The sequence below is a fragment of the Impatiens glandulifera genome, chromosome 7 (genome assembly GCF_907164915.1).
Source record: "Impatiens glandulifera chromosome 7, dImpGla2.1, whole genome shotgun sequence".
Taxonomy (NCBI): domain Eukaryota; kingdom Viridiplantae; phylum Streptophyta; class Magnoliopsida; order Ericales; family Balsaminaceae; genus Impatiens; species Impatiens glandulifera.
This window is the reverse complement of record NC_061868.1, coordinates 1732357-1747062: the sequence shown is the minus strand read 5'-3', so window position 1 is coordinate 1747062 and position 14706 is coordinate 1732357. Positions and strand designations below refer to the sequence as shown.

Below are 14706 nucleotides of genomic sequence, written 5' to 3'. Positions count from 1 at the left end.
TAAAAAAAATAAAAAATAAAATAAAAAAAATATTCTCATATAAAAAAAATAAATAAATAAATTTGATTAGAAAGAAAAAATTTAAGAAATGTAATTTAATATGAATTAATTAAAGTATACTTAACAAAATAGTCATAATCTTTGGTACTGTCTCCATTTTGTTTATGAATTTGATTTAGATTATTCTTAATATACTTAATAACATTCAATTTTTTAATTTTTTTTACAATAATTCTAATTCAATTTTAGATAGTCTAAATAAAAATTAAATTCTATTAGACAAAAATAGAGACTTGTATATATGGAAAATAATCTATTATAAGAATAAAATAAATTTCATTAATCTATTAAATGACATAAGATTTTACAACTCAATAAAGTTAGATATTGTATCTAATTCACAATCAAACATGACTTATTGAAAGAATAATCTTAAAGAAACTTATTATACTCTATAAAATAAAATTATTTGAAACCAATAAATGAGTCAGTGTTCCAAGTATTTCAATAACTCCAAAAACCCTACCTCTGACGTAATCAATCGGAAAATGTCGTCATCTTCAACCAAGAACAGCCATCTTCAAATCCCCTGCTGCGGTGCAACCGCCGCTCCTCCGCCTACTCCCTCAACTCAATCAAATCCCTTCTCTTCCTCCTCCTCCTCCGCCGCCGCCGCCGATGTTCTCTCTCATCTCCTTCATCGCCTCCCTCCTTCTCTCACCTCCATCCCTTCCCGCCGACGACTTAATTCTTCTTCCTCCGCCGCCGCCGACGACGCCGTCGCCGTCTCTCCTCAAATCATATCTCTCAAGCAGACAAACACGAATATCAACTCCGATCTCCTTCTCGCTTCTCGTGAAACTGGATTTTTCCAATTAACCGCCGGCGATCATTCAATACCTTCAAAACTCGCTGAATCCGCCGAAATCGAATGTTTATCTCTCTTTGAACTTCCGATTGATCAGAAACACCATCGTTTTCCTTCAAACTGGCCAACTGGATTCGATTTCGATGAAGAAGACGGGTTTAACCCTGATACGCTTTGTCTCGATTCGACCGAATCGGATGAACCGGGTTTAAATTCGGTTCGCGAGTTCATCCATGAGATGGAGCGGGTCGGGTTGGAGGTAATTGAATCACTGTCGAAATCTCTAGGTTTTGTGAATCCGGCTCGGAAAGATCCGACTCGGATCTGCTCTTTATTATGGGTGTCCGAAACCGAAATGACAACCTGTAAGGAACCGGGTCGAATGTACCCGTATATTGTCGGGTTGCAATATCAGATTAGGAGTCAGAAATACTCTTTGCAGTCGGGTTCGGGTTTAGTTTCGGTCTTGCCCCAGATAGATTCGGTCTTGGTTTCTCTTGGAGATATTGCAAAGGTAAGAAATCTTTTTCTGGCTATACTTTTTTTTTTAGATTATTAATATAAAAATAAATATTTAAATGATAAAATTTATATTATCCTCTTTTAAATAAAATAAAATCTTAGAAGTTGAAATTTATATTATATGTTAAATATTTGGTGTAGGTGAGAATTAAAAACAAATGTGAGAATAGAGTTGTTAACTAACTCATATGAATTGTTTTCATTTATTATAAAATAATAATAATGGTTAAATACTTATACATTATTATTGTTTTATTTATAATTTAACATACTATAATCTGGGAATCTATAATTATTATAAGGGACTTTAGTTTACTTGGTTTGTACTAGATTTATTGATATATTTTTGGAAAATAAAGATACACTTTAAATATTATAGAAATCTTATTAAATCAAGAGTTAACCTTAGGACTTATTGACCTCCTTACTACAATAATTTTTAAAGTTTTTTTTTAATAAAAAAATTCTAAATAGTTTCTAAAAAAATATAAATAGCCAAATGAAAATTCAAATGTTAATACTATGTACAATTTGAAAATTTTGAAAACTCAATTGAGAGATCTTTCAAAATTTTATTGAATTTTTTTATTGGTGTTATAAATTTAATATATATATATATATATTGAGTTGAAGTATAAGAGTTTGCATAAAAGAAATATAACTCAAGTACAATCAAGTAAAGTTAAAAAAAATCTATTTTTTTTCTTCTTATTAATATTTTTATTGTTTTTTTAAACAATTATTTTTATTTTATTTTGCATGAGGTTTTTTTTATAAAAAACTAAAAGATTAAACATTTTATTTATTTTTTATAATATATATATATATATAATTTGGTTATTTAAAAAAAAAATAAGAGATTTAAAAAAAAAACAAGGTCAAAAGAGTTTTAAATGTAGAAACAATACTCAGTCTATTACTTAGAACTAGAATATCATAAAATAGTTTTCATTACTCTTTATAAGTTGGTTCTTAAGAAAGTAATGTTACTTTTTAAAATAATTTTTTTTATTAAGGGCTAATACATTTATTGCAAAAGTTTATAGTATATATATATATATATATATATATATATATAAATACAAAGGGGTGGAGGGTCTGCCTAAACTAACCAATTAAGAATTATCTTAGCAATAAAAAAAATAAAATAAAGTAGTAATGCACGACACTCAAAGAAAAAGTAATGTACATATATACCGCATGGTATAATTAAATAATTATTTTTGGTTTGAACTTTTGTATGCTGATTTCATAACCTAGGTCTTGTTAGGATTGACATTATTTAAATAAGAATCACTTATTTAAATAATTTTTTTTGTTTGAATTGAGTTATTTGAATTTAATATAATTTAATTAATAATTTTATTGAAAATGAATAAAAAGTATTTTAAATGATGATGGAAAATAGTCCAATTTGAATAAGGTTAGATTAGGATTATTTAAATAACATGTTAATAATCTTGTTTGGCGTGATTTGAAAAGTTGATTATTCACAATAATTTTGAGTTATTTTGGTTATTAATATTATTAAAAAAATATATATTTAAATTAAAATATAAAAATTTATAAGAAAAAAAGTAAATTTTTTAAAAATATTTTTATTGATAAATTAAATAATTAAAAATATATTTTATGTGATAATGTTCTAAAATACTTCAAAATCAATCAAAGTTTATGAATAATTTATTTATATTTGGCTTATTATGAAAATAAGATTGATGGAAAAAGATAAGTTATACAATAAAAAAATATTTATTAAAAGAAAAAAATATTTGATATTTTATTTATGTGTTTAATAAAACATAAATTAAACAGATAATTTCAAACCGGTTTAATTTGTTATAATTTTGTTTTAAAAAATTTGTTTGGTGAATAATTATAATTTTATTTTTAAAAGTTCTAAAAACTAAATAAAATGAATAATTTAATTCAAACAAGTAAATGATGATATAAATCTCAAATAATAAGGCAACATATTGTCACATACCTTAGATTATCCTTTTAAATAAATCATATAAATAATATAATTTGGAAATTTAATCGTTTGTGTTATTATGATAATAAAATTAATTTTATATTATATGAAGTGATATTATGACACAGACATTGGTGTTGGTGGTCGGGTAGTACATTAATCCCTTTAAAGTGCCTCAATATCTGCCAAATGTACCTGCTCCTAGACAGTCTGTCTTTTTATATTATTATTTTATTTCATAATTCATATTATTATCATAACTGGTTTCATATGAGAATACAGAAATTAGAAATAGGGTTTATTTGAAAACAAAAAGGTGATACGTGGTTAGAGAGAATTGAATTAAGAATGTGATTTTAAAATATTATCTCATAAATTATTAAACAACTAATATAACTATTATTGTTTTTAAAGTGTTAAAGATATATACCTATTTTATAAATAATAAATTATGATTTGTTGGGTTGGGTTGGGCTTCATTAATAAAGTTCTTATTAGATTATTATGATCTCTCTAAGCATGTTTTGGATCATTAGATTATTATTGTTTTGTAATTTAAGAAATTAAAATCCCATCTAAAGTTAATCCCATTTAAAGTTATCTAATGAGTTTTCAAAGGGATTAAATCTGATAACTTTAATATTATTTAAGTATGAGAGTTTGTTCACTAAGATATGTCAAGTTGCCATAGTGAATACATACAAGATCAAAGTCATTATTATTTTTTATTTTTTTTTATGTATAGTCAAAATCTTAAATGACTCCTCAATTTGAAGATGCATATATTATAAATTTATAAACTATAACTCAAGTTTTTTGAAACCAAAATATGATAAATGAGGCAAAAGAGATTATTGTTTTTGTTCAGTTATCACGATAACAAAATTAGAGTTATCCACTCTTGTCGAAAGTCTATCGATAATCAGTTGAGCTTAAATTTTCAAATGTAATACTTGTGTTTTAATTTTCATTATTAATAGACTATTTTCATGAGAGTATTAATGATGAAGTTATGTTTTCTTTAGGTTTGGAGCAATGGGCAGATCAAGAATGTGAGAGGAAGACCTATTCCAATTATAGAAGATAAAGAAGAACAAAAACCTAGGTGCATCACAATGTCACTTTTGATAAGTCTCTCCCTAGATAGCATTGTCTCTCCCCTCCTCTCTTTGGGAGAAATGGAAACCATAGAAGAAGAAGAACAACAAGATGATGATGAGAAGAAGAAGAAGAAAGAAGGTGATGAAGTATCAATAAAATTCAGCTCATTTTATTTTGAGGATTATGCATGGAGAATCTACCATGAAAGGTTATCAACAAAAGATCCCCTTGATAGGTATTTGATTTAATTCTTTTTTTTTTTTTTTCAATTTGTGTGTGCTCCATTTCATTGGATTTTGGATTTTATAATGTTTTATTTGGTTGGATGTTGAAACTTGAAACAACTTGTTTTGAGTGACTATGTTAAATTTTGTTGTTGTTAATTATATTGGTTTATTAATTAGCTAAAATGAATAAGTAACAAATGAAGACCATTTATTAAACAATACCAATGTTTTGAGTTCCATTTTGAATGTAAAATTCAACAAAACAAACAGAATTTTGAGAGCTATGTTCTAATTAAGTTAAAATATACTAAATATTGTTATTATTGATTCAAGTGACTTTATTTTATTTTAATAGCTTGATAGAAATTTAGAGAGAGTAATCATGATAATGCATTCATTGTATGACTTTATTTAAAATTATTTAATAATTCATCATTCTCCTTGTCTTTATTTTTTTTATTAAATATTAATATATTTTTTAGTCTCTCTACAGAATTTGAAGTTGTTAAAAGGTTTCAAATTTGTATAAATTAACAATAATGTAAAACGATTTTAAGGTATTGAGAAGTGAAACTCAACATTAAAAAAAATATAGATTTACACAACATGCTATTGGATGATGGTCCCACATTGTCTAACCGAACCAAATCCAATTCTCTCTCAATATGTTAAATCCGATGAAGAGATCGAGACACAATTGCCACATATGAATGATTAATGGTTGAGCCTTAATTGTGCAAAAATTTGTTGAAATAAATGTAATGCTTGAACTTAATTTTAATTGAGTTAAGGTGAATTGGTCCAAGTTTATTAGAAAATAATTCTCTATCCAACTTTGCGCGAATCTTATACATCATCAACAATGATATTACCATAATTAAGTAGCTGGGTGAACATGAAATAATTGTTATTAATTCTTATAATAAATGCATAAATCTATTTCATTGAATTGGACAAGCTTTTGGATTTAAGGTTTAGTAAAGATGTGCTAGAATAAACTAATTGATGCTTTCAACCGGATGAGTTTATACTAAAACAAAACAAAAAGCACATTTAAAAAGTAACGAAAAACCTGTGAACATTAAAAACCATACATGTATACGAAAAGTAAATAAAACAAACAAGTCTTGGACATGTTCATGGGGGGTAAAGTTGCAAATAGCAACATCATAATGTATTGGGTGACATGTTCTGTTAAATTAAATCCAATTTTTTTGTCTGAGGTTCGAAAAACATGAAAAGGCATTAAGATAAGTTAGTCTTCGCTTACTGTGGAAGAATGAGTAGGGTATTTCCATTGCACATCGGCCCATGTGCTAATTCCATCGCTAACCTCCTTCACAACCGATGCCACCTCATCCACGCTTACACGGATTTGTTGTTTACTGTCTCTCTCCCTTACAGTAACTGACGTTGTCGAATCAACAGTAATGGCAAGAGGGACACCTAGCTCGTCTGTTCTAGCGTATCTCTTACCAATGGATGTACCTTCAGCAAAATACACATCTAAATCATCAACAACAAACTCCTGAATTAACTACCACTTTCCAATCCAATTCATGGTAACAACAATAGAAATACTAGATTTAAAAAAAGGTGTTGGGGTTAGTTTTCAGTGATAATCGAAGAAGATCATATCTCAGGTAGTAGGCCTCTAAGTCTGACTCTGAGCATCTTGCCACTGAACTATCATGTAACATTTTTACTTCTTTTTAATTTATACTTATCAAGAGACCAATTCAGAGGTAAGAAGGGATAAAATAAAAAGACAGTTGTTTGGATCCTATTTGGTCACATACATGGCAACAAACACCTATCTTCCTTTCATTACAGTATTTCTGAACAAGTTCCTTGATAACAAGCCTAAAGATTTTCTTATTGATGAAAGATACGGAGTTGGAATTGCTAACTATGATGAATTAGGTTATTTACAAACACTTCTATATCTGAACCTAGATTTTGAAATAACAATGAATTTTTGGATCAAGGTATAATACTGTGTAGTTGGTTGGATACACTAGAAATCACGCTTCGTTGAAAAGTCTCCCGCTAATGAACCAACCTTTTGATTAAGTTCTTATACACACAGTTTCCAAACATGATCCCATCCGGATCCACATTCGGATGTAAAATCCGGCCTTGATGTGTTTCTAAGTGCTAGTTTTGATTGCTACAACTTAAGCAAATAAGCTGAATCAAACAGGTCTAGCAATATTTTTCTCTCTGTATGCTACCAAAGCTATTAGCAAATAAGCTGAATGCTATCAAACAAACAATTAGTCAATAAGCTGGATCGAAAAGGCTGGATCAAGCTAACCCTAAATGAACCCAATTGTGTTACAAAATGCAATTCTAAAGGAAAAATAGAATAGACTTTATATCATTTAAAGCATTGAATGCAAGTGAAGATCACAGCCATACCTGTAAGGTCAATCTTGTATGAGATACCCACTGCAGTTAGTGATTTGGCAATAATTCGGGAGACTTCTTCAAACTGCTGATTCTGAACCAATGGAAAGACGGTGCATTTGATAGGTGCTACTAGTGGAGGGAAACGGAAAACATTCAACTGCTCGTCCCCGCCTTTACTAGGCCTTGTATAGAAGGAATGCTCGTAAAGACAGTAAATAATTCGCCCAATGCCAAAGGAAGGTTCAATCACTGATGGTGTGAAGACCCTTTGATGTTCCTTCTTTATCTCCTTAGAGATTGTCACCATGCCTTTCTTAATCGTCACATCCTTGTTAAGTGTGCAAACACGGAATTGCACTTCTCCTTTGGATTCCAGATTAGCTTTCATTTCTAAAGCTTCTTCCTCCTTCATAGCCTACAAGATTACAAATAAAATTACCCATGTAGTCTTGCAGATGAAGATATTTATTATTTAGTAAAACAATAATAATTTAGCCATTTAATTTATTTGCCAATTTTGAAATCATTTTTTTATACCAGGTTCTTCAACTATGAAACAGTTTTGAAATAAACCAATTTTTAAATGGCAAGTTTTAACGATTTCTTTTCTCCTTTCAAACTCTCATTCACATAGTTGACACTTTTTGCCACCGTCAACGGCTACACTTAACTTGATAGGAAAAAATAAATACAATCTCATTTCACTAAATAGGGTGTTGAACATCAAAACTGAAAGGGTCTGGCGGGCTGAGAGTTTTACCGGAAAAATCCCTCTAAAAATTGTCATTTAGAAAGGTTCATATTTAAAAACGGTTTTAATGTTAAAGAGCTTATATAAAAAAAACACTAGTTTAGGGAGGATTTCAAAATTAATGAGTGCTTTAAGGACTTATTTATGGGTTTACTTTTATCAAATTGCCCAAAACACTTATTTGCATCAAATCACTTCTTAATGATTTTTAGAGCCTCTAAACTCCACTGGAACAGTCCCCAAAGAGAAGGGTGGCAGAATCATAACATGAAACCAATAAAACCCCTAGATGACATATAGTATTTTAATATGGCTTACCTCCAACGCTTCAACTATCATCTTCTGGTTTCCCTTGAAAGCAAGGCCGAGCTCCTTCTTTATGGGTGTTATAATAAGTTTCTAAGTTGACAGTGGTAACAGAAGAAATGTCACATGGTTTTCATATAAAGCAAGTCATTGTAATACATGAGGACCCATTTGGAAACACTATTCTTTTGTGTTTTTTGGGAAAAAAATATATATATAATTTTTGGGATTTTTTTTTGTATTATATGTCTCAACTGGATGTGGATCCAGATGAGAACATGTATGGAAACAGAACTTAGTCATGGGTTCAAAAACTCATTGACAGTTTCTTATATGGACTCGGATCTGACTGGATTCAAATCCAGATCAAGAAACAAAAAGTGTTATCAAATAGGCCCCATATAGATATAGTAACCGACATGATACCTCAACTTCTCTTGGTTCGGAAAACTTTTCAGCTGCCACTAAGGGAACACCACTTTTATCCTGCAGCATATTGATCAAGAAAACAATTGATCTACCAATCAATTCAAGTAAAATGAAAAAGATCCTGTGATTTCTTCGCTTTCATAAGATATGCTAGTTCAGAGATTTAACTCACTGTGTGAGCACGTAAATCAAATGCAGATCTGTCAGCTATACCAACACATTCAATCCATCCATAAGAGCATTCAATTTCAGCATCCCAACAGTCTGCAGCATAGTGGGCCATCTCATTTGCAAGATGTTGTCTAAATCGCAAACGGTCCTTGTCTATGCCAAGAGAAGTAAGAAACAAATACACTCTCCCAATGAAGAACCCGAGTGTTTCATTGTTAACAATTCCCTATAGAGAAAATGGCATGTAGTTGAATACCTTGTTAAGAGGTTTTTCTTTAAAGAAAAAAAGAGATGCACTGAATGGATTTGGAAAGTGTTATTTGGTCACAATCACATTTACTTATGAAAATTGCCAAAGTAAAAAGTGAAAATGATGTTGTTTGCATTTGGTATAAGAAGTGTGATTGTATTAAATGAAACTTTTTTAGGTGAAAAGTGAATGAAAACCGTGATTTTTTAAACAAATTTTTAGATTGTCCCACAGAAAATTTTGTATATACTATTTTTACCAAATGGTTTTTTTTCTTGATTTTTTGGAAAAATGAAAAAAGTAGTTACCAGAATAGGCTCAATTGTGAGAAGAAAGTACAACCTTGCGAACAGCTTCACCAATGCACAATTTCGTTGCTGACTTTCCTGACACCTGGTCTTCCCTAGGGAACATAAGGAATTCCAACTTTTCAACTTCGGAGAACTTAGGATGGGATTTATCTTCTGGATCCACAAAATGTTCTATCTCAGCCAATGTAAATTCACGTACTCTCAGCAGACCTTGCCTAGGGGATATCTAAAATTTATAAAGCCATCGTTAGTCTAGAATTTGCATTGCTGTTGTCAGTCAATTAAATAAAAAGGAAAATGTCAATCTTTGCTGATATCATTTTGGAAACACTTTTATTTATGTATCAGGATTCAAATACAATTGAAAAACTTTGGAGACAAACTCAAAAATTTATTGGTGTTCCTCATCTGGATCCATTATAAATGTTGAACTTTGAACTAAGAAAGCTTATGCCCATGAATCAGGAACCCTGGCTATAATCAACAAATATCAAATCATTGCTCCATATGAACAGTTCATGTCCCTATATATCCTTTCATTTATTAGTCGAAAACAAAACTTCAGTCCTCTTACTAGTCCTGTATATTTACACTAGGATGCTTTTACTCTGCGATCAATATAGTAGATATGAAGTCTTGTGACTACGACTCTAACCATTTCATACTCATTCACCTCATTCCTTGTTCTCCATTTGGAAATACTTACAATTTCTGTTTCCAGATCCAAATGAGAAACAGCCGAAAAGAAAAATTGAACATGTCTTGACTAAGACGTTTTTGATAACACAGCTCGTCACTTTAAAAGATTGAGTACTTATTTGCATTAAGTTCATTTGGTAACTGTTATTTAAAATCACTAAAAATTCTAGATTCAGCTCAAATAAGCTAAAAACTTAAGTTACATATGTGACTTAACTCAATAATATAGTAGGTGCGTACAAAAGACAACTTTATCCCCTGAAAATTTATCAAATTACATCACTATATAAAGGTAAAATAGTCTCCTGACATTGGTTCCACCTTTTATCTAATCAACTTACATATCAAATACTTAAAAAATTTAGATGTTTTCATTTGGTTTATTCAACATTTTTTTCATTTCGTCAACACTTAATTTATCGGCACTTAAAATTTGCATTAACACTTAATTTCCAGTTTTATAAAACAGTGCTCTAGTTTTAGTTCCAAGACGTTAATCAGATCCAGAAACAAAAAATAGAAAGTGTTTCCAAATGGCTAAACCCAATATAACACAGAAAGTGGCTAGAGATAGACTTTAACCTCATTCCTAAAGGCTTGACCAATCTGAGCAGCAGCAAATGGGAGTTTGTTTCCATTAAAATAGTAAAGATCCTTGAAGTTCACAAAAATTCCCTGAGCAGTTTCTGGGCGCATATACCTGCAGTACATGCATAACAAAAAATAGTAGGCCTTGGGAATGTAAGAATCAGAAGAACCAAAAAACAAAGTAAGTTTGAATCACCCTACCCAGGGCTCACACCAGATGGTCCAATCGACGTCTGAAACATCAAGTTGAATGGATAGGGATCAGAAAGAACATTCTTAGTATCAGGCGCAGTAATACCATAACCCTTAATTTTGGCACCCATTTCTTCTGTAGAAAGATCGTCCAATACCGCAAGTACATGCTTCATCTCGGCAGCTTTCTCTTCAGAGAGATTAGGATCTTTTTCGAGTTTTTCCTTACAAAAATCTTTAATCAGGTGATCTGCTCTGTAGCATGTGCCAGTTTTTTCATCCTTAACCATGAGATCAGTGAACTTATCAACATGTCCAGATGCTTTCAATACAACCTCTGGTGTCACACATGGGCAATCCACTTCCAACATGCTTTCTTCCAGTACAAAGTGCTGAAAAGTATATATCAAATGACAATTATTGTACAAATCAAAGATCCAACTAGGAAGATTAGCTAAAATTTATGATTAATGAGATAACAATTATGTCACTAGCGAAACTGATTACATGCTCATTGTAGAAAGAAAAAAAAATATATATATATATAGCGGTTAGCGGATCATTTGGAAGATGATGTGGCGCATGACATGGAATTAAAGAAGTGTCAAGAAAAAAGAGTCCTATGTGGTTATGACTGTCATAAGGGTTTGGTGTTCCCATGTCCATGACTTGTCCGATATCCACACCACTCATCTTGGTCTTGGCTCTTTCATTTTTTGTATTTTCTTGTTTGTGTTTTTATGTAGTTGTTTTTTGTCTTTCGCTAATATAGCCTATAATGAATGATCTTCATTCAAAAAAATAAAAATAAATTGAGATGTCAAAAACAACTAGGGTCTTATTTGGGCCCATCATCAATCACTTCATAATCAAATAATTCAAAACATCAAGTAAATACTACAAACTCTGAATTGATTTTTTGTAACATTTTGAAATATTACATACAAAGGATATTTGAGTCATTAGACTCAATTGATCCACTTTTTCATCAAACATGATTTTTAAAAAAAAAAAAAATCAAATTGTTTACCTACATCAAACAAGTTCTTGGATCCAATATCTCATCAAAAATCACTTGATCAAACAAATCATTCATTATCCTTATTTTATTCTTTATAACATTTTAAACATTATATACAAAGAATATTTTAGTAATTTTAAACTCAAATAACCCTAAATAATCTAGTTTTTCATCAAACAAGGTTTTTATTCAAAAATAACCTCAAATAATCCACTTCTTCAAAAAATATTTTTGGGGAAAATTTGAATTATTAAAAAAACCCTATACATCAAACAAGCTCAAAGATTTAATTCAAATAACACCTTATCCCATCATCAACACTTGATCAATCAAAGCATTCAATTCATAAACCCTAATACCAAATTACCCTATTATATTTTCTGTAACATTTTAAATATTAAATATAAAGGATATTTCAGTCATTTTAAACTCAAATAGCCCCAATAATAACCTTTTTCAGGTTTTTATCCCAAACAAGAAAAACAGATTATTCAAACAAGCTCTAGGAAGAACATCTATGCATGGAAGATTAAAGACCATTACAGCACAAGCTGAAATACCAACTTGATCAATCTGAAAAAATAGCAGTGAGACCTGACAAGTTATCTCATTTCATTCAACTTCACAAGAAAGACAATCTGAATAACTAAAGAATTCTACCAATTGCTGGAAACTATAGGTGTTTATTCCATCAAACAGAGCATAAAAAAACGATATTTTTTCAATATTCAGCCAAGTTTAAATCAGAGAAAGTGTGCATAAGAAGTAGATTAATCAAGTAATCAACTATAAATCTCCATAGAAGAGGAAAATTGAAGAGGAGAGAAAGATAACCTGACGCCAAAACGCAAGGACATTTGACTTAACAGCGCAGCCAGGTGGACCGTAATCGTATAAGCCAGCAACACCACGGTAGATCTTGAAAGAAGGAATAAAGAAAAGGCGACGCTCTAGAGTGTTAACTACAGCTTGACGGAAGGCTTCCCTGTTGGGAACTTCTTGTGTGGCTGCCATTTTCTTAATCGGATTAGAATGAAGATACCTAGATAGGATTTTGGCTGTAAATATAGAAGATATCTCCTTCCCTCTCTGAAAGATCTGCGGCGGAGAGAGATCGAGAGGGAGAAGAAGATATTTAGCCACTGTCTGGATTTTGTGTGGGGGACTGAAGAAAGGAGGGAGCTTTACGGCGGCTTCCACAGTACGATCGCAAGTAACCAAACAAAGAATTTTTCTAGGGCTGTAGCTATCGTACGCCGTGTTTCTTTTTTTAAAATGGAATTTGACTTTTATTACATTTTCAATGAAAAATATAAATAAATTGACACAATTTTCACTACAATACAAAAAAAAATATAAATTAACATTCAAACTGTTTTGATATATAACAATCAAAATTTTAATAATCTTCATAAATATTTTGAATAGTGATTTCAGATCTTTTATTTATTTAAACGAAAAAAAAAATTATATTAACAATTTTAAACTAGGTTAATTTATAAATAAATAAATCATGTCATTAGTTTAATTATAAAATTGTAAGAAATTTAGAATTTTGACTACTTAATTTAAATTAATTATTTTAAAAAATGATAATTATATAGGATATTTATAATGAATCTTAAATTCACTTAATTTTCATCGTCTAATAAAATTAAGACGGAATATTGATTATACTGAAATTACAAAAATCTTATAATATATCAAAATTACAAAAATCTTATAATATAGAACATTATGATATATTTATTAATTTCATTTGAAATTTACCAATATTTTAGAGCAATTGTTTATTTCGTCCAATGAAAACACCCACTAGGAATTGGAATTGACATTGCCATTGGAATTCTAATTTCAATTTCACGAGAATTGGCATTAAATTACAATTCAATTCCTATGTTTGGAAAAGTTGTAGAATTGTAATTCAATTCTTGTTCCTATGTTTGGGAAAATGATAGAATTCTAATTCCTATGTTTGTAAAATAAAATATCGGTTCAAAATATTAACTTTTTAAATATGTTTTTCACACGTTTTAACAAGTTTAATACGTTTTTAGCACGTTTTTAACATGTTTAATACATTTTTCACACGTTTAACATGTTTAATACATTTTTCACACGTTTAACATGTTTTTTATGTTTTCATACGTTTTTGGCATGTCTAACACGTTTTACACATTTTTGACACGTTTAACACGTTTTTTCACGTTTTGGCACATTTAACACGTTTTTCACGTTTAACACGTTTTTCACACGATAAACATGTTTTTCACGTTTTTCACACGTTTTAACACATTTTTCACGTTTTTCACACGTTTTACACACGTTTTAACATGTTTTTCACGTTTTCACACATTTTTCACGTTTTCACGCGTTTTAACAAGTTTAACACGTTTTCCACATTTTCACACGTTTTAACAAGTTTAACACGTTTTCACACGTTTTTCACGTTTTTCACACACTTTATTAAGTTTAACACGTTTTCCACGTTTTTGGCACGTTTTTAACATGTTTTCACGTTTTTGACACGTTTAACACGTTTTTGGCATATCTAACACGTTTTATACATTTTTGACACGTTTAACACGTTTTTTCACGTTTTGGCACATTTAACACGTTTTTCACACGTTTAACATGTTAAACACGTTTTCACACGTTTTTCACACGTTTAACATGTTTTTCACATTTTTGGCACATTAAATACATTTTTGGCATGTCTAACACGTTTTACACATTTTTGACACGTTTAACATGTTTTTCACGTTTTGGCAAGTTTAACATGTTTTCACACGTTTTAACACGTTTTTCATGTTTTTCACGCGTTTTCACGTTTTTCACATGTTTTAACACGTTTTTCACGTTTCCACACATTTTTCACGTTAT

The 14706-nt window shown here is 30.0% G+C and overlaps 2 protein-coding genes across 2 annotated transcripts; one reads left to right on the top strand and one right to left on the bottom strand.

Moving 5' to 3' along the window:
* The first annotated feature begins 500 nt into the window (after nucleotides 1-500).
* Nucleotides 501-4867, top strand: LOC124910374. Its single transcript, XM_047451009.1, has 2 exons — nucleotides 501-1382; nucleotides 4391-4867. Exons 1-2 carry the CDS (start codon nucleotides 549-551, stop codon nucleotides 4712-4714), a joined length of 1158 nt encoding a protein of 385 aa, XP_047306965.1. The 5' UTR covers nucleotides 501-548; the 3' UTR covers nucleotides 4715-4867.
* Nucleotides 4868-5770: 903 nt separating this feature from the next.
* On the bottom strand, nucleotides 5771-13097 carry LOC124944577 (glycine--tRNA ligase, mitochondrial 1-like). The gene is made up of 9 exons (XM_047484872.1): nucleotides 12658-13097; nucleotides 10812-11194; nucleotides 10605-10722; nucleotides 9355-9549; nucleotides 8764-8988; nucleotides 8589-8648; nucleotides 8175-8255; nucleotides 7115-7520; nucleotides 5771-6181 (listed from the first exon to the last, which is right to left on the bottom strand). Exons 1-9 carry the CDS (start codon nucleotides 12835-12837, stop codon nucleotides 5949-5951), a joined length of 1881 nt encoding a protein of 626 aa, XP_047340828.1. The 5' UTR covers nucleotides 12838-13097; the 3' UTR covers nucleotides 5771-5948.
* Nucleotides 13098-14706: the final 1609 nt, after the last annotated feature.